Source organism: Phoenix dactylifera, chromosome 3 (genome assembly GCF_051530095.1).
Source record: "Phoenix dactylifera cultivar Ajwa chromosome 3, Ajwa_hap1_PhDact_Kaust_v1.1, whole genome shotgun sequence".
NCBI lineage: Eukaryota > Viridiplantae > Streptophyta > Magnoliopsida > Arecales > Arecaceae > Phoenix > Phoenix dactylifera.
In genome coordinates this window covers 10,603,758-10,623,423 of record NC_143192.1, presented here as the reverse complement: position 1 = coordinate 10,623,423, position 19,666 = coordinate 10,603,758, and the positions used below count along the sequence as shown (strand labels likewise).

Genomic DNA, 19,666 nt, shown 5'->3' with positions numbered 1-19,666 from the left:
AAAGGGGTCGACTCGTCAAATGACTGGGGTTGACTCGTTGCTTTTAGAGGTTGACTCTTTAATGGATTAAGTTTCACTGCTTTTTGTCTTTCCACTGTGGCCATTTTAGGGTCGACTCTAGTTTGACTGGAGTCGGCTTATGAATTTCATAGGTCGACAAGCCAATGCGATAATTTTTTCAACTCTTTCTTTTCTCTGTGGCCACTCTGGGGTCGACTCTTGCTAAGCTAGAGTTGACTCGAGTACTTCATGGGTCGACTCATCAATGTGATGAATTTCTTGTCTTTTTGTCTATCCTCTGAGACTATTCTGAGGTCGACTCGCGATCTATTGGAGTCGGCTCATTAAGATATATCAGTTAGTGACAGTGTGTCGGGGTCGACTTATTGCAGGCTTGGGGTCAACTCGTTACAAGCATGGGGTCGACTCTTGAGGTAGTTCAGGATAAAATTTTTTGTGCTTGTATGTGAACTTCCAAAAAATATTTCATAGCCTTTTGGAGTTTAACTTCTTGATGTGGAGAGGCTTTCTTCTTTGCTTTTTAAAATTAATCAATTAAACTCAAAGTAATAGATTAGTCAACTTTTTGATTCAACTGTTTTGTATCATCAAAATCAACCCTTTAGGGTCAACAGAGTTTATGTATGAGTATGGGATTGCATGTTTTAGCCGATTATAAATTGGTTGGGTTTGAGTTGGGAGTTTTTAAGTTTTTAACTAGAATCCCACCATGGCTCGACTTATTGCCATCCTTAATATATGATTAGGGTAGCAATTTATATCCCGACCTGCTTAACCCATTTAAAACGAGTTATGTGAGTGGGGTTGAATTACGTACTTAATAAAAAAGGTTAGATTTAAGCTGACAAATTTTTGAGCTGATCCGCATTCGACTCAACTCATATTCGGACGAACCCGACCCGGTTGACACCCTTATAATAACTGCCCCTAAGTTTTTCAAATCCTTTCTTTTGGTTTTTTCTTAAGAGTTTTGAAAGAATTCTAGAGTTCAGAGAGAGGGGGTTTGTCAAATTTTCAGGAGAATGCTATGATATAGCTTAGTTCTTTTCTCAAAAAAAAAACTACAAAGAGTATAAATATCCTCTCATTAGGTTTTTGACTAAATATTTAACTATTTTAAGTATAAAATAACATTATTAGCTTCTTCTATAAATACCCTTGAAAAGATCTACAATTTAACTTATAGTACAAAGAGTTGTATTTTTCCATAACAATTTCAGCAAAAAACTGAAGGAGGAGACATTATTGTAAAATTTAAGATGATTTGAGGGATATATAAATCTAAAAAATAATTTTTGGCGGGTAAATATGGTATAATCATATACATATATGCATACAAACATATATAGATATGTGTGTGTACACATGTGGGTATATATACATATACATATATTTACACACACACACATCCAGTGGATTGTCATGATCCTATTGATCATGACTAATTATTAGAGAGATTTTATAAAGAAAAACCTTTTTTAAACTTGAGTAGTTTTCATGTAATTGTTTCTCCATATTTCATTTAATAGGGAGGGGTTTATTTTTCAAGAAAAGGCATGAAATAAAACCGAATGAGAGAAGTTAAGGCCTCTCCCACTTCTTGTGCTAGGAATTTGTGGAGTTTGGAGGACTCACTTTGTGAATGGGTTCTTTTGCCAAAATGAAATTTCTTATTCAGAATAGGATCTAGATTGGTTCATAGGTTGTAATTTCTCTTTCCTTACTCGAATATATAGAATCAAAAATCTAATTTTACAAAACAGAACGCATATTTTATGTATCAAAGCCAGTTATTGTTAGATCAGAATCTTAGATATTATATTTAGTTAGTTACTAGACAATATTTTTATGGCCATGTTCCCACGGAGATAAATTTAATAAGAGAATTTTCCATTGTTAAGTCGTTCAATGGAAAGTGGATGCTAAGGAATTGTCGCATATGGCGAAGTGGGGTTATGAGCGTAGTGATGTTGATGTTGTGGATTTTTTATTATTATTATTTTAGTTTGTAGATTCATATTATTTTAATTTGTTACTTTTTTCTTTGTTTTTGTGTTTTCTTTTTTTTTGATGGAATATTTTTGCTTTATGTTATAATGCTGATTTTAATACTTTTGATTCATGTGCTATTAAAATTTCATATAGATTTTTTTTTTCCTTGTAAGACTGGGCCTTTATATTAAGCCAACAACCAAGCTGGTTTAGTAATTGATTGGCAAATGTTGTTTCATAGTAATAGTGTGATTGACAGGTACCTTAAGAAAATGGGCAGCCTCGTGGGTTTTCTAGAAGATCCCACTCGAATGCAGTGCAACGAAAGTGGCAACTCAGTCGGCAGCCATGTTTGTCTCTCGGTAGCCGATAGTGGCTTGAAATGTGCCACAACCTCTCGACAGCCTGCGGATATCCAGTAGCAACAGGTGTCTGTCACCGGTCTTATGCAGACCCCGAATATCCACTAGATCACCGTGGCAGAATTTTCTTCGAAGTGGATGCTATCCACTTCCAAACAAGCCTCACATAGATAAGATCTTTCCAGGCAGCCCTCAGCTCTGCTTCGGAGACAAACGTGTCAAAGATACGCCGATCTCTGACTGCTATTAGTTTGGAGTCGTGACCGTGAATTACAAAGTCAACATCTACGAGATATAGTAGTCGTAGAAGTAATGCACTCTTTAGGATCTTCTTTGTAGCATAATTATGGCACGAAAAAGACTTCTTCCCCCCTGACCACGGCTAAGGGCGTGGCCTATGGCTTTCTCCTTTTGAACCATCGCTTCCGCATCTCTACTGTATCATGTATTATTTTGAAGGTTGATTTGGTGGCAATGAGGCCAAAATTAAGGAGTCAATGACGAGGATGGGAAGTTGGAGGATAAAGTGAATGTTGCGATCGCGGCTACGAGGGAGTTGGTGCTGGCGGGAACAAGGCCGGACTGGTACCAGAGGACAGACGACTGGGATAGGATCAAAGTAGGAGGAGATCGGCTCTCTTCCAATCAGTTGGTAAGAACACCAGATCAGCTATTAATTTAGAACTTGGATTCTATTATATTTTTGGGTTAGGATCCTCTAGGAGACATTTGATATGGGATGATCACCTCAAGATCAAAGACAATATAGACGGAGGTGATGAGGTTACTGTGTTTGATTGACCATGGTGATCCAGTGATCCCAAATCACTCTCACCTCTCAAATCCCCACCCAGCTCAGTGACGGAATGTCTGTCTTTCAGGTTAGAAATTCAAAACCGTTCCAGAGCAGTGATTTTGGTTAAAAGTCGAGAATAAAAATGACGTTCAGTCTAATAGAAAAAATTGATTTATTAACATAGTGTTAATATATTATATCAGTATTATATTTATGATATATTATATTCTATTATATTATTAATCATTTAATAATATTTTAAATTATAGTAGAAATATATTGTACTTTATATTTATATAATGAAAATATTTGATATTTTACTTCTATTTACCTTATTTTTTAATCAAAATAATTATTAGTATTAGAAATATACTATAAGTATCAATAAAAATATTAATTCTATAATAATAATTATTATATCTTGTAGCATTAATAATTAAAATATATTAATAATTAATATATAAATAATATATTTAATTTTTATTATACTAAATTTTATATGACTAATATTATATTTTTTCAGAATATATCAGTGATAATTTTAGTATTATATGGTGAGTGTTCTTGGATTTCCATGCAATACCAAACAGATTACTCGTAGATGCTTGAGAATCTCTGATCAGTAGAACATAGCATACCAAATATGGTGTTCTTAAATCATTGAGGATAAGGATCGCGAGTGATCTAAAATTACTTCGGTGATCCAATTTAGATCACTATACGCTATTTATGGAATATGTTTTGCACTATATAGTCTTGATCAAATTATAAAGACTGATGGTTGTTGGACATAGCACGTTATACGAGATTGCATGCTATACATGATGCATCGTCTTTGAATATTTGATAGCTGTCCGTCTCTGTGATCATATGTCAAGGGGGCTATCATGACTATACAACTATATGAGCTGTAAACAGCGCACCACAAAGAATTTGACTCTATAGTTTTGAACAAAATATTATAAAAATATATATCGCAATGAGATCCTTTTTTTTACATGAGTTGCATGTGCCAATTTGGAAATTGATTCAACAATGGTGGAACTTGCGTAACCGAGTAATTCACCAAAAGCTGCGACAATCCGAACCAAACGAACGAGTTTTTTTTCTTTGGGCACAGAACTTCGGCCCATCCGATTGGACTCGGTGCTACAAACCAAAAACGGCCCTGTTGGCTTGCTATTCCCGCTCCGCTACCCACCTTTGACCTTCCAGGGACCGCTGGATGCTCGTTTTGCACCGCGGTGGGGATAAAAGCCCTTCCCAGCGAGAGCGGAAATAATAGAAAGCGAGAGGGAGAGAGAAAAGCGCTTCCCTTTCACTTCTGATCCTTGGAGAGAAATCCCAAGCAACCTTCCTGTTCCTGCTCTTGATGGGCCAAACTCAGAGCGATGCCTCCTCATCAGAAGGAGATCAGACATCTCAACCTGCAACCCAACCCTCTCCATCACCGGCGCCTTCCTTTGAAGATCTAGTCGCAGGTTCGTGCGCCAAACCTTTTGAAGTTTATTTGCCTCCCGTTATTAGCTCGTAGTAATGCGAGGACCGGATCGTTAAAGTCATCAATTGATGGTATTTTAATTTGAACAACGAAACCAGTTTATGTTAGAGGAGTGGGTGTTCACCCATTAATGCTTGCTGGAAAAATTTAGATTGTAAAAGAACAAAAAATTAAAATTAAAGCAGAGTTTTTGCAATTCTAGAGATGGAGGAATTTAATCTTTGACTGATGGAGGAAATTTAAACTGCTCAGAGAAATGGGCTTTCAAAACTAACTTTTTTTGATTAAAAAAGAGTGGTAGGTTATGATGGAGGAAATTTGTCTTTGTTAAATCACGAAACAAGTTTTATTTAGCTGCATTTGGTTCGGGAGTAAAGTGGGAATAAGGCTTGGAGTCAGTCTTATTCATGAGAAACAGCTTTAAATGGTCGAGCATGCTTATTTCTGGAATAGATTTTCCAAGGTGGGGATGGAATAACTATTTCCTGGAATAAAGGCCTGAAAATTAATTCTTCCCTTTTTGTATGGACAAAAATAATACCCAACGCTAAGGTTTTTTCAGCCAAGAATAAAAGATTCAATCAAACGGCAAAATAATGACTATTCCAAGAGGGATTACTATTCCTATACTACCTTTCTTTTTTCCATGAACCAAATGCAGCAGAAAATGTGTTTCCACCAACTGCTGGATACTTGAATGCAGCAGAAATTGACTGGTTTTAGGGTTCAAGTTTGTTGAAATCAGGAGGGTGTCAACTGGATGGTTGGTAAGTCCTAGAACTTACAAAAATAAACTCGCAATGAACACATGTACCACATATAAAAAATAAATTATTAAAAAAAGGTTCAAAGAATTGGGGATAATAGAGATAGAATATGTGGATTGGATAAAGAGTAATTTTTGTTTTTAAATTTTAAAAAGAGTCCAGTTATTTGGGGACATGAACAAGAGATGGAGAAACAATGCAAGTAAGAATTAGAGCTGAAGAAATAAATACGGGCACACATGGATCTTCTTAAATGTATTTTTCGTAGATATTCTTGAGGAGAGGAAGGCCCAGTTTGGTATTGTTGTAGGTAGTAGAGCTTTTGTTTGTAGAGTTTTGGGTAATATAGAGCCTTTAAGAAAAAAATGTTTATTGTTGGTAACTACACTTCTAAAGTGCCATGGTGCTTTAACATTTGTTTGATAACCAAACTAAGAAAGTGCTTTAAGAAAGTATTGTTAATTTATAAATAATTTATCTTGATATTTTAATCTAAATAATATAATTAAAAAATAATTGTCATTCCGATCTCAAAACATCAAATTCATCGCACCACTTTTTAATTTATAAATTATTTGTAGTATCATACATTATTTGTTCAGCATCTTTGATCCCAAAACTTCAAATTCACCACACCACAATCAACTTTGTTTGGATCAGCAAATAAAAATAGGTTCTTTGTTACGATAAGATATAATGAAAATTAAGAAAAAAATAATGGTTTTATTTGCTCAAGCTACCTTTGGGAAATTTTCTAGCTGGTATAAACTTCAAATTTAGAAATATAATTTCATTTCTATAAGCAGTAAAAATATAAAATAACTTCTGACTATTATAGTGAGACAATGGGAGTAGCAACTGTTATTTTCATTCTTTAACAACTACCGGAGAAAGGTAATAATTTGATTACAATTGCTATTTAAATTCCTTATATATTTAATGTAATTAGAGTTTTTTCAAAGAACCTTCATTATCATTATAAATTGCAACACATAAGTTATTTAATTTTTGAGGAAAAAGAAATATATTACTGTGTACTTTTAGTATCATCATGCTTTTTTTTTTTTGAAGAAGAAGACAATGCCATTCTGCTCTAATTGGCAGATTTATGAAAAGTGCTATCTTAATTCTTCCATTACAACTATACTTACTTCTACATAACATATTTTATGATTATTAACAGAATCCTTTGAACATCCGTACCTAGAACTCTTTCAAAAAACTCATTAAGAAAAAAGAAAAATTTCCTTCACCAAAACCCTTGCTCTTTCATCTCTGGCTCGCTCCAAAATGTTCTCTCCGCCATGGAGCATGAGCATGGCATAAATGAAGAAAACCCTTGATCCTCCTGGCCTTTGTCCCAGTCTTCGATGATGACCAGATGATGTTCTCAAACCCCAGTAACAATTCTGCCTCCACAAGCTCCTAAGTCCATTGTCAACCTGCTCCCTCCAGATCGTGAAGCCCCCCCTTATCTTCATCGTTTTCTTCTGCCGCCTCGCCAGACCTCAAATCTTCTTCAACTCCTCGAGCAGCTACCATCAGAAGTTGGAGTGGCACCAGATTCGCTGATCTTGATGACACCCACCACATGGTCTAGGAAGGATTTAGGTTGGAGCATGGCAAGGTGAAGGGATTAGAGGCATCGACTTGGGGAGGGCTGCTTTCGAGGTCCAAGAATAAGGGACAGATGAACATGGGCATTTTCATCTCTGTAAAATTTTCATTAAAATTAAACAGCTTCCTGTGTTTTCTCAAGCAAAGCTTTTGCCCAAAAGCTTCAAATTGGAGCTTTCCCTAAGTAGGCTTTTTTCAATTTTTGGAGCGGGCAAAAAGTTGTTTCAAAATTTTTACTAAATACCTCAAAATCATCCAAAAGAGATTTCGACCCTTCCAATTAGCTCTTTGGCTCTCCAACTACAATACCAAATGGGGCTGAAGTAAGGGTATTTTGGTGACGAAATTTGACAGACCAAATCTAAAGTGGCATATTCCTCTATAATTTAATATTTTAATACATAGAGATAAATAAATAAATAAGAAAATAAAAAAATAATGGCTGGAGGCATGGTAGTTGTTTCAAATCTCAGTTATATTCTTTGAGTTGAATGCGAATGCTTGATTCCTGCATTTTAGTGGTTTAATTCTCCCATGATATCTTTGCATGTTTTGAAATGTGCAGAAGCTACAGCTTTGGGCAGCAATGAGAACGAGGTCTGTTCTTTTTTATGATTTAGGCAAGGTTACACTTGTTCTTGAATTTAGATGTGGTGGCATTGTTTTTTAGTTTCTTTTTTCTTTTCCTTTGGGCGAGTTATTTTTTAGTTTTGTTGTTCAATATATGTTGATTCTTTTGACAATTAAAATCTGAGTTTCTTGGTTATTGTAGTCACTAGATGTGAAGGCACAGAGAGCACTGGAGTGCCCATGCGTTGCAGAGTTGAGAAAGGGTCCTTGTGGGACTCAGTTCACAGAGGCTTTCGTCTGCTTTATTAAGAGCACTGCTGAAGAGAAGGTAACCCTCATCTAAAAACTGCTGAATTCTGATGAGTTTTTGTATTTTTCAATTGCTTCTCTCTCTTTCCTTGGCTTACTCTAAAATTGCTGTTAATATTACTATTGCTACTGTGTATTCAATAAGCTAGCTCTTTGGCAGAATGCTGTTTGATTTTATTTTCTCAGGTGGGACTAATTTAATACGGTGAACGGTCCTAAGGAAGATTTTGAACTGCTATGCAAGTCTAATGATCTGGTTTTGGTTTTGTAGGGATCAGACTGTGTGAAACCCTTTATTGCCTTGCAGGATTGCATCAAAGCAAATCCTGATGCATTTTCCAAGGATGTTTTAGGTGAAGAGGAAAGTGAAAGCGGTAAGGGGGAAGAGGAAGTCAAAGACTACAAGATAATACCTCCATTGTGGTCCAGAGTACCTAAATCAAAGAATTGAGATCTGAGACCTTATCAATTTGCGTCAATCTTGGAGCTTGTGAACTTTATGACTCCATATATTCTTTTGCTGATTTAATAAGGTTTTGTTTCCATTACCTATTCAGGCTTCAATTTTAGCTTGAAAATCCCAACATTATATCCTGCTTTTTACAATTACATCTTGAGGAGCAGTGAAATAGATTGAATTTTGTTAAGCAGATGATTATGATGAAAAGGTGTCTCTCATGTGATGCTTCTACAAACATGCAGTGAAGGCCTATATTTACCAAGTAACCTTGAAAAAGATTTTCTTCTTAATTTCTGCTGCATTGAGAGATTTGGCTATAGAAAGAGTAGTGAGTAATGAAAAAGCAGCCTGTTTATGAATTTATTTTGCATTAATACTGCAGTAACAGAAATTAAATCCTGGCGAGGTTTCCTCCCTGAAATGGGAGAGGAGAGTATTGGTTTCTTGATATAAAATTTCTAGTGGAGATAAAGACTGAAGAGCAACCCAAACCAGGTCCACAAAAAGCTTGGTGGAATTAATTGGGTCTCTTTTTGGCAGACTAAAGAAATAAACAATTGGCACACTGCTTACATCTGTCTCCCTAAATTTTCTTTATTTCTTGTTCTCCTTCCAGGGACCATCTCCCCCTGTGAAGACAAATGTCATGTTTGATTGGGGGGATGGCTTGGAAGAGGACCAATGTTAATTTGTTGACTCTTACCACCGAACAAATATGTACATACTAGTCTATGTTTCAATTGGAATTTCAAATGGAGGCTAAATAAATACCAAGCCAAAGCATATCCTTGAAGACTCCTTCAACAAGTAGATGATGATGTGTGGGTATCACAGCTATAGCATGGTTGAAGGCAGAGGCACTAGGCTCCCATTCTTCCACAGACTACCTTTTTTTTTTTTTGGCTGTTGTTGTTGTGGCTGGCTATACCTAATTTGGGTTTGTCCTTAACCGTGGCTGCAATGGAGAATCCAGCTTCAGTGAATTCAGAAGCAGGAGCCCTCCTTGGGGTGGAAAAATAGTCTCAATAATGCTAATTTCTTCAATCATGGAGGCTGCCGGATAAAGCCACCAATGTGGAAGCAATAAACCCATGCGACTGGACTGGTATTGCATGCAACAAAGCCTAAAGTGTGACCAGAATAAGTCTGCAATCTTCTAGACTTGATGACACTCGCGGTTTTTTTTTTTCTTTGGAGGGTAAAAAACTTACCCAGCAATCTGAATTTTTTTGGGGAAGTATTTCTCGGGCAATATTTAGACAACATTTAGATGGAAAAATATTTACCTATGTTCTTTTATGCATTATAAGATGGCTCTGGAATCTCTTGCCTATATTATTTTGCATTTCCGTATTTTCCATAATATCTTTTATTATATAAATATTATTATATATAATAATAATATAATATAGAGAACATATAATGTTATATATTATAACATATTATAATATATAATATAATATCTATTATAAAATATAATATATATTGTATTATTATATTATTATTATAGGGTTAGGGATATTTTAGAAATAAAATAAATTTTTTTTTAAGTATGATGGCAGAATGACTTACCCATCTTCTAGTTGGGTAAGATAATTTACCCTTCTATTTTATAAGTAAATGCTATCCATGGGAAGCTAATTTTTTCATTTAAAGAAGTATAAGAATAAGAGTAAGTTGTCCAATGAAAAAGTTGACTAGCTTTTTCATGATATTTATCCATCCAAAAACGGGCCTCAACGATTTAGCTTCTCCTTCTTTCATAACCTCATCCATCTTTGATCTCAGTGGTAATTTACTATATGGAAGCATCCCATCAGACATTGATACATTTTCCAACCTCACTTTTCGCAGTTTATCATAGAATTGGTTTTCTAGTAGTCTGAATGTCCTTATTAATCTCACCAGAATTTCAGTGACTGACCTTTTAAGCAATGGCTTAGTGGCCCTCCATGTTTTGCCAATCTTACCAGTCTTGAAGCTGAGGTTAACTTCCAGCAATCTCACTGGCTAAATTCCTCATTAAATACAAAATTTGCTGAAACTCGCAATATTAGACTTGTCAAATAATTATCTTGCCGGCCTTTTTCTTTCAAGCTTAGGAAACTTCTCCAGCCTAACATATTTAAGTCTAAGGGGGGAACTTGTCCAATTTGACAGTATTTGCAGGAATTTGCAGGAGTTTATGGGGATCTCTCCTAGGTTGAGCTAATCCTTGTTTTTAAACCTTCTTTTGATGTGATTGCAACTTGAGTGAGAGAGGGGAGGGCTAAAGCTGAGGGAAACTTTAGCTCAAACTAAGAGATCAAAGAGTTAGAAAATGGTTGAAGGGAATTAGAAAGGAGTTTCATTTCTTTTATCCAGGTATCTATTTGTAGTTGGAGGAGGGTTAGACCAATTGGTGAAGTGTAAATTTTTTGAATTGGAAAAAGGTGGCGATGATGCTTAGTGGCATCCTAGGTTTGCCCTAGGGAGGGTACCATGGTTTCAAGACTTGGTTTCATGGTTTGGATGCTCTTTTTTTAAATCTGACGGCTAAAAATGCTTCCTTCCATTCAACTTCAGGAGACAGTCAGTAAAAGCTAGAAAGATCAAATATATTTGTTATTCTCACACTCTTCCATGTTTAGTGACTTTTGGATAGATTTTTAAGCCTTTTTGGTATTATTTCAATTGGTGAGGATGGAGATGCTCAAGAATATAAAATTTAATCAGGATACCTGAATTATAAGGAGAGTCTATGGTGCGGACATCAGTTCCAGGTTACCCGTCTTTCGGGTTTACGATCGTCGCAGGAGGATGGTCCAGCCAGTTTGATTTTATTTTGCAGTGATTTTATGTTATATGGGCTTATTAGGGTATTTTGTTATTTGACAGTCTTTAGGAATTATTTTGGTATTTCGTTATTTTGAGAGTCTTTTGTGAGACTAATTTTTTTTAGGGACTTGTTTGTATATTGTCATTTTAGGGTTTTTATGGGATTGTTTTCTTTGCATGGGTTTTTTTGCTAATTTGTGACCCTATATATATGGGTCCATGCACTTGTTTAGGGTTATGCTATGATGAATGAAAATTGATTCTCCTTCTTTGAGCTTTAGCATGTGAAATCCTGAGCAGGGCCAGGTGAGAAGCCTGATTCTTCCTCCTCCTCCGTCCTCCTCTCTCCTTCTTCTCTATTTTTCCTCTCTTCCTTTTCTCTCTTCTTTTCTCTCCCTACTATCCTGCATCAGTCTACGATTCAAATTTGGTCGCAATTTGAGCTTGTATGACCATGACCATGTTTGAAAAGTCGTCAAATTCAGACTTGAAAGTGAACCAGTCAAATCCAATCATCTTTCATGTGTGGGAACTGATCAAATTGGCAAGGCAAGTTTTATTGGACTCTCAAATCAGCCATTGGGTAGAGAGAATGTGGAATTAATGTATAATTAGGAGAGAATTAGTTCAGGTTGGCAAATTGGGTTAAATTGGGTGGATTTATATTAGCCTGTTGAATTTGATTGTTGGAGTTAGTGGAAATTTTGTTAAAATGATATTGCAATTAGTCAGTTATGAAATTAGGCAGAAGAGGAGATGAATGAGTCTGAAATCCAATGAGATGGGAGGTATTAGATTGGAATAGAACATTTCAAGGGTACATACTCAACGGTGGTTGCAATTCAAAAGAGAGGTGGCTTGTATTGCCAATGAAAATGAGTGGTTTGCCTTCGAGCAGAAGCAGGTTAGGATAATATGGATCAAAATTCATCGTTTTGGCACCGAATTCCGTACCGATGCCACACTAGCACAGTGTTAGTATGGTACGCCATCTGTACCGGATATCAATACCGAATCGGTACGGCGTATTTTGATATGAATTCTACCTCTCAGCATCCTATAGATGAAATGAAAATAGCGGCGCCAAGAAAATCTAAAACTTCTGATCTATTCACTAGGCCCTACAATGGTGTAAGCAAGTCATCATTATTGATGAAATCCTATGTAGGACGATTCTTCTCGTCATGTACATCATGTACCTACTTGCTGTTAGCAATATATCATATAAATAAACAATAAATCTATTAATTTAATTAATAAAAAATCTTAAAGGCAATAATATACATGCATATTATTCGGCATCCAAATAATTCTATTTCAATGCAAAATAAATCTATTCTAGCACAAAATAAATCTATGCATTTAATAAATTTATATTATAGAATTTCAAATCCTACAAATCTACTAATATTAAATTAAAAATAAAAGTAGAAGAAAGTAGCCTGATTGAAGGCAGGTCGAAGCGCATAGACGCTGTTCCAAAGAAGTATTTGCCTCCACGTACGGGTCACCCGGCAATCCTTCTCGGAGATACGACGACCCTACAACTTCTTCTTCGGCACGTCTCGGAAGAAGTCAAAGCGAACCCGATCGGACTTGCAGATCCAGCAAAGAGCGGAATGAAAAGAACTAAATAAACTGAATAAAAATGTAAAAACAAAATTTCGAAGTGGCTAAGAGGGAGAAGAATTTTTCTAGAATTTTTTTTCACTATTTTTCTCAAATTTTTCGTGCTTTTCAAAGAGATGAAAACAAGGGGTTTATATAGGGATTTTCACAGGGGCAATATGGTAATTTTGCAGACGCATTTTCAAACGCGTCCGCGTAATGCCCGCTGGCCTTTCTTTTTCTCAAACGCGCACGTGGCCAAATTTCGGGCCGCATGCGCATTTAAATTTTTCCTAACAATCCTCCACAAAAATTTAAATAATTTTAAAATCAAAATAAAATGATGGATATCTTATATTATGTAATAGGTGTAGGTATCTTTCGGTTTGAACCTTTACTTAGTGACAATTGATTACATCTGTGGAGCCAATGTGGTCTTAACTTTGAACCTCGGTCCATGGGTCAGATTAAATCAACAGCACACATATATAGCTCGATTTGGGTTCTAAGCGGATTGCGCTTTTATGGCCATGCGCAGATATCTTTAATGTGCTTTTTAGGGAATCACCCATTTTCCATAATCACGGCCTCACGACTACACATATAGGTGAGTCCTAATAAGGAAGCTAGCAAGGAAGCTCCTGCCTCTTGGATCTCGGACTCATTAAGAGTTATACAAACGAACTCATCCTACCGCTTGCTTTTATGAGCACTAGCACCATAGGGATGAGGAAAACATGAAATAGTGCTCCTCTTAGTCACACTCCGGTTTGTTTCTACCCATTGAACCTTTTAAGGTTGGGTTCCCACCGTGGTGATCTATCTTTATGGGCTAAGCCCCATCCCCCTCGACGACTCTAGAACTACTGTTCTAGACAAGCCTTTAGTAAGCTGATCGGCCAAATTGTTTTCTGATTTTACAAAATTTAAGGCAATAACATTATTTTTTAATTTATATCTTAATGATTTATGACATACTTTTAAGTGCATGTTCATTGTTACATTGGCATTTTCTTGGTTACATTTATCTATTGCAGATTTACAGTCACAATGTAAGGAGACAGGTGGTAAAGGTGACTCATCTACAGGAAGGTCTATTAGTAGATCTCTGAGCCACTCAGCCTCAGTGCTAGTGGTGTCTAAAGCTATCAGTTCAGACTCCATGGTACTCCTAGATATTAAGATTTATTTGGTGGATTTCCAAGACACAGCAGCACCTCCTAGAAGAAAGACATATCCTGTGGTGGATTTAATATCTAAGGTGTCGCTGATCCAGTTGGCATCACTATAGCCTTCTAGAACAGCTGGAAATCCACTAAAGTGCAATCTATAGGACTTGGTACCCTTAAGATACCTAAGGATCTTTTCTAATGCTGTCCAGTGATCTCTATTTGGATTAACAGTATATCTGCTAAGTCTATTTACAGCATATGCTATGTCTGGCCTGGTGTAATTTGTTAGGAATCCTAGTGAGCCTATGATTTGAGCATATAGACTTTGAAGGACAAGAGTTCCTAAGTTCTTCTTAAGATGTGTAGAGGGATCAAATGGAGTAGAGACAGACTGACAATCGGAATAATTAAATTTATTGAGTATTTTGTCAACATAATGACTTTGGGATAACTCAATACTATTTGCACTTCTAATTATTTTGGTATGTAAAATTAAGTCAGCTTGTCCCAAGTCTTTCATATCAAACTTATGACTTAAAAAATTGTTTTACTTCATCAATTATCTGAAGATCTGTTCCAAAGATCAGTATATCATCTACATAAAGGCACAAGATCACAAATTTGTGTCCAACTCTCTTATGATATACACATTCGTCTGTGCTATTGATTTCAAATCCAAATGTCATTATTGTTTCATCAAATTTCAAGTGCCATTGCTTGGGTGCTTGTTTAAGACCATAAAGAGATCTGACTAGTTTGCAAACTTTATTTTCTTGGCCTGAGGTTTTAAATCCCTCTAGTTGGTCCATATAAATTTCTTCATTTAAGTCTCTATTTAGAAAAGCTGTCTTAACATCCATCTGATGAATCACTAATCTATGAATGGAGGCTAATGCTATAAGGACCCTAATAGTAGTAATTCTAGCTACAGGTGCATAAACATCAAAGAAATCTACCCCAGGTCTCTGAGTAAAATCCTTGGCAACTAATCTAGCCTTAAATTTATCTACAGAGCCATCAGGCCTAAGTTTCTTCTTAAAGATCCATTTGCACCCTATAGTTTTACAACCAGGAGGAAAATAGTCAATTCCCAAGTATGTTTTTGGATAATTGATTGCATCTCATTGTCCACAGCTTCTCTCCAAAAAGGTGAATCTAAGGATTTCATTGCATCCTCAAAGGTAGTTGGAGAGTCTTCTATAAGAAAAGTATAGAAGTCATCTCCAAATATTTTCTCTACCCTGGATCTCTTACTCCTCCTAGGTTCAGTTTCTACTTCTATTTCTCTTGTCCTTATTCTACTAGAGCTACTAGCTATACCGCTCTCTACTCTAGTCCGAAGTGGAAAGATTTTTTCAAAATATGTTGCATCTCTGGCTTCTATGATGGTGTTATTACTAATATCACTTACTTCTGAATTTATCACTAGAAATCTATTGGCATTACTATTGGCTGCATAACTTATGAATATAGCATCCACTGTTTTAGGCCTTATTTTCTTTCTCTTAAAATCAGGTATTTTAACTTTTGCCAAGCACCCCCATACTTTCAAATAGCTAAGATTTGGTTTTCTATGTTTCCAAACTTCATATGGGGTTAGATCATTATTTTTATAGGGAATCCTGTTAAGGGTATAACAGGCTAAAACTAAAGCTTCCCCCCACAAATTCTCTGGTACTCCTGAGCTTATAAGCATGGAGTTAACCATATCCATTAAAGTCCTATTTTTCCTTTCTGCTACTCCATTTGATTGGGGAGAATAGGGAGCAGTCACTTCATGAATGATTCCATGATCTTCACAAAATTGAGTTATGTCATTTGATGTATATTCACCTCCCCGATCTGATCTAAGGATTTTAATTTTCTTTTCCTGTTGGTTCTCAGCTTCGATCTTAAAAATTTTAAATTTGCTGAGCACTTCATCCTTGGTTTTAATTAGGTAGATGTAACAGAACTTCGATAAATCATCTATAAATGTTACAAAGTATCTGTTACCTCCCCTAGAAGTTCTACCAGAGTCACAAACATCACTATGGATCAACTCTAATAGATCAGAATCCCTATTAACAGATTTAAAAGGCTTCCTAGGGAGTTTGGCTTCTACACAAGTTTGACATTTCTCATGGTTCTTGAGATCCTTTTTGGTATTAGATTTAGGTTCATAAGTTGCTTAATTGAATTATAATTTATATGACCTAATCTACCATGCCAAATAGAAGGGGGTTCTATATTCATAATCAAAGGATTTTTATTTATTGAAGGAGCTATTACATTCAACTTGAACAATCCTTCACTAAGGAATCCTTTTCCAATAAACATTACACCATGAGAAATTACAACCTTATTGGACTCAAAAACAAGACGAAAGCCTTGCTGGACAAGCAAGAAACCACTAATGAGATTTCTCCTAACAACTGGAACAGGTTGGACGCCGTGCAGGGACATGACTTTTTCAGATGTAAGCTTTAAGTCCACACATCCTACTCCTAACACACGCGCCTCCGAGCTGTTTGCCATGATCACAGCTCCTCCACTTGAGATCTGGAAAGAAGAAAACCAGGAGCGATCCGAACAAATATGAATACCAGCTCCGGTATCAATCCATCAATCAAGTGCTTGTAAAGTCATGTTAACTTCAGGAGTGAAGGAAACAGACCTGAAAGCTGTCTCAGAGGAGCCAGCGCCGGAAGTCACCATGTTGACTTGAGCACTGGATGTGTGTGGACCCTTCTTCTTAGATTGAAGAGGTGAAGTTTTCTTATAGAAGCACTGGGGAGACAAATGGTTGGTCCGACCACACACATAACAGAAATGAGCACCACCTTCCACTTTCTTCTTCTTCTGCTCTTGGGATTGAATAGGCTTCCCATTGTAGTAGTGGTTAGGGTTTCTAGGGTTGTAGGGTTTCTTCTTGAAATTCTTACGGAAGGGTCGGTTCTGATTTTTCTTAGGAGGAGCCTCTACATTATATGCATTATTTTTGGGTCCAGTAGAGGTATTATTTCTGAGCCTATGTTGCTCTTCAATCCTAATGGAGTTTAAGACTTGGGTTAGGGTGAGAACTCCTTGGGTATGGCTCAGGGTCTTGGCAAAATCAGACCAGAAAGTAGGTAGTTTATCTATCAGACAAGCTACCTGGAATGATTCATCCAAATTGGTTCCATTAGCCCTAAGCTAGTGGATCAGGATTTCAAATTCATGAATTTGGTCATTCATAGGCTTTGAGTCCACCATCCTAAACTTATTGAAGTCGGAGGCCTTGAACCTCTTTACCCCAGCATCATCAAGACCATATTTGCTATCTAGGGTGTCCTAGAGTTATTTGGCACTCTTGGCTGTGTAATAGATATCATACAGCCTCTCAGAAAGAGCACCTAGGATTCTATGGATACAATGATAATCTATCTCATCAGGTGTCCTAGAGGGTGTGCCAGTGGAGGCAGAATGTTCAGTGTTGGAAGAGGTAGTTGGGTTGGACCCATTATCAACTTCGGTAGTACTTTCACCTATGGCTGAGATTAACCCTAATGTGGTGAGCCAGAACCGCATTTTGTTCTGCCACCTCTTAAAGTTATGGCCATCAAATTTTTCAGGTTTGTGGTCACTAGTGTTTGAGGCCATAGGATCAGGGTTACAGAATAGAGACAAAAACCTGATTGAAGGCAAAAAATCTATGTCAAAAGATTGCACTAATATTTATATTGAACTTTGGATGTCTAATTGATATATCCAAAAAACTAATAGCCAGATCAGCTTCAAATCGGTGGTGGAGCACTAGGCTCACTTAAGTACCAGTCTTTCTAGGCATGTATGCCTTTTTGACAAGCTTTTCTTAGACAGTATTAGTTAGTGGATATAATCACTAGAAATCACCCAAATTCAATATTTAAAATAACCAAAATGCAAATTTAAACGGATTAACTAATTTTTGAATTTTTCGTTTGACCTTTCCGAATTAGTAACAATTGATTACTAAATTTAATTCTAGCAAACAATTATTGTAATTAAAATCTAATTTATCAATTCAATGAATTATATATATTAGAATTGATTTATTTACTTATTAGAATAATTAATTACTAATTTTGTAGCAAATCAATTATTGTAATTAAGATGTCAATTCAATGAATTAAAAGATTTATTTCTTTATTAGACTAATTGATTGAGATCTAATAAGTCAATTCAATATATTTATTATTATGTATCAACCAATTTTCGAATTTTCCGTTTGAATCGGATCTGAAAATTACTTCTTGAGGAGTCCAAATGGAGGTATAATAAACCTCTTGGAGGTTAACCAAATTATTACCTCTTTAGAATAATTTATTATTAATGATGTGCTAGCAAAGACAATTATTGCAATTAAAATCTAATATGCCACAATTGTAATAAAGAATTTAATGAATTATATATTACTAACAAAAAATAAAAACAAATACTTCTTTGGATTGTTAGCATTATATCATATAAATAAACAATAAATCTTTTAATTCAATTAATGGAAAATCTTAAAGGGAATAATATACATGCATATTATTCGGCATCCAAATAATTCTATTTCAATGCAAAATAAATATATTCTAGCACAAAATAAATCTATGCATTTAATAAATTTATATTATAGAATTTCAAATCCTACAAATCTACTAATATTAAATTAAAAATAAAAGTAGAAGAAAGTAGCCTGATTGAAGGCAGGTCGAAGCGCGTAGACGCTGTCCCAAAGAAGTATTTGCCCCCATGTACGGGTCACCCGGCAATCCTTCTCGGAGATACGACGATCCTACAACTTCTTCTTCGGCACGTCTCGGAAGAAGTCAAAGCGAATCCGATCGGACTTGCAGATCCAGCAAAGAGCGGAATGAAAAGAACTAAATAAACAGAATAAAAATGTAAAAACAAAATTTGGAAGTGGCTAAGAGGGAGAAGAATTTTTTCAGAATTTTTTTCACTATTTTTCTCAAATTTTTCGTGTTTTTAAAAGAGATGAAAACAAGGAGTTTATATAGGAATTTTCATAGGGGCAATATGGTAATTTTACAGATGCGTATTCAAACGCGTCTGCGTAATGTCCGCGGGCCTTCCTTTTTCTCAAATGCGCATGCGGTCAAATTTCGGGGCGCATGCGCATTTAAATTTTGTAACACTTGCTTCTCTCGCTCTCTCTTTTCCTTAAATTTGGCCGCGTGCGTATTTAAATTTTTCCTAACACTTGCTCCCCCCCCCCCCCCCCCCCCCCCCGCCCCGCCCCGCGCGTCCTATCTATTCCCAATGGTTTCCACTCCTACCCAAATGCTCCCCCCACCCCACCCCAAATAGTATCTATGGAAAAAGGGATATGGGATGAGCAATGCTGAAATTGTTGAATGGGGGATGCACATAGTTAGCAACCGGCATATTGGCTTGGTGTGACACACAGATTTGATTCCGGTTGTTCATCTTGAATGTGAGATAGAGGGGTAAAATCATTTCTTGAGGTTGTACAACCGTATCCTTGATTGCTTAGAAGACAAAAGCAACTCAATCTAGTAGATGATATAAAAACCCATGGGGCTAGATGCATGAGCAGTATTAGCAGATGGGAGAATCACGATTAGAGCTTGAAGTTTATTGAAGCATAAAGAGAAATGTTGGGGAAAATAAGTTGTCCCGAAGCACGTGAGCATACCACCGG

The 19,666-nt window shown here is 36.1% G+C and overlaps 1 protein-coding gene across 2 annotated transcripts; it reads left to right on the top strand.

Moving 5' to 3' along the window:
- The first annotated feature begins 4,419 nt into the window (after nt 1–4,419).
- MIA40 (Cox19-like CHCH family protein) lies at nt 4,420–8,859 on the top strand. 2 transcript variants are annotated; one of them, XR_015976122.2, is made up of 5 exons: nt 4,420–4,652; nt 7,622–7,653; nt 7,829–7,954; nt 8,207–8,657; nt 8,778–8,859. XR_015976122.2 is itself a non-coding variant. In XM_008809579.6 (4 exons), the coding sequence occupies exons 1-4, from the start codon at nt 4,544–4,546 to the stop codon at nt 8,384–8,386; spliced, it is 447 nt and encodes a 148-aa protein (XP_008807801.3). In that variant the 5' UTR covers nt 4,420–4,543; the 3' UTR covers nt 8,387–8,859. The 2 variants fall into 2 exon arrangements, 1 of the variants encoding a protein (XP_008807801.3); XM_008809579.6 differs by having other exon boundaries at nt 8,207–8,859.
- Nucleotides 8,860–19,666: the final 10,807 nt, after the last annotated feature.

Bases quoted from the DNA above. Each gene is read 5' to 3' on its own strand.
- MIA40 (XM_008809579.6), top strand. From the start codon at position 4,544: ATGGGCCAAACTCAGAGCGATGCCTCCTCATCAGAAGGAGATCAGACA. The intron at 7,654-7,828 runs GTCTGTTCTTTT...TGGTTATTGTAG, and splicing joins TGGGCAGCAATGAGAACGAG to TCACTAGATGTGAAGGCACA. The intron at 7,955-8,206 runs GTAACCCTCATC...TTGGTTTTGTAG, and splicing joins AGAGCACTGCTGAAGAGAAG to GGATCAGACTGTGTGAAACC.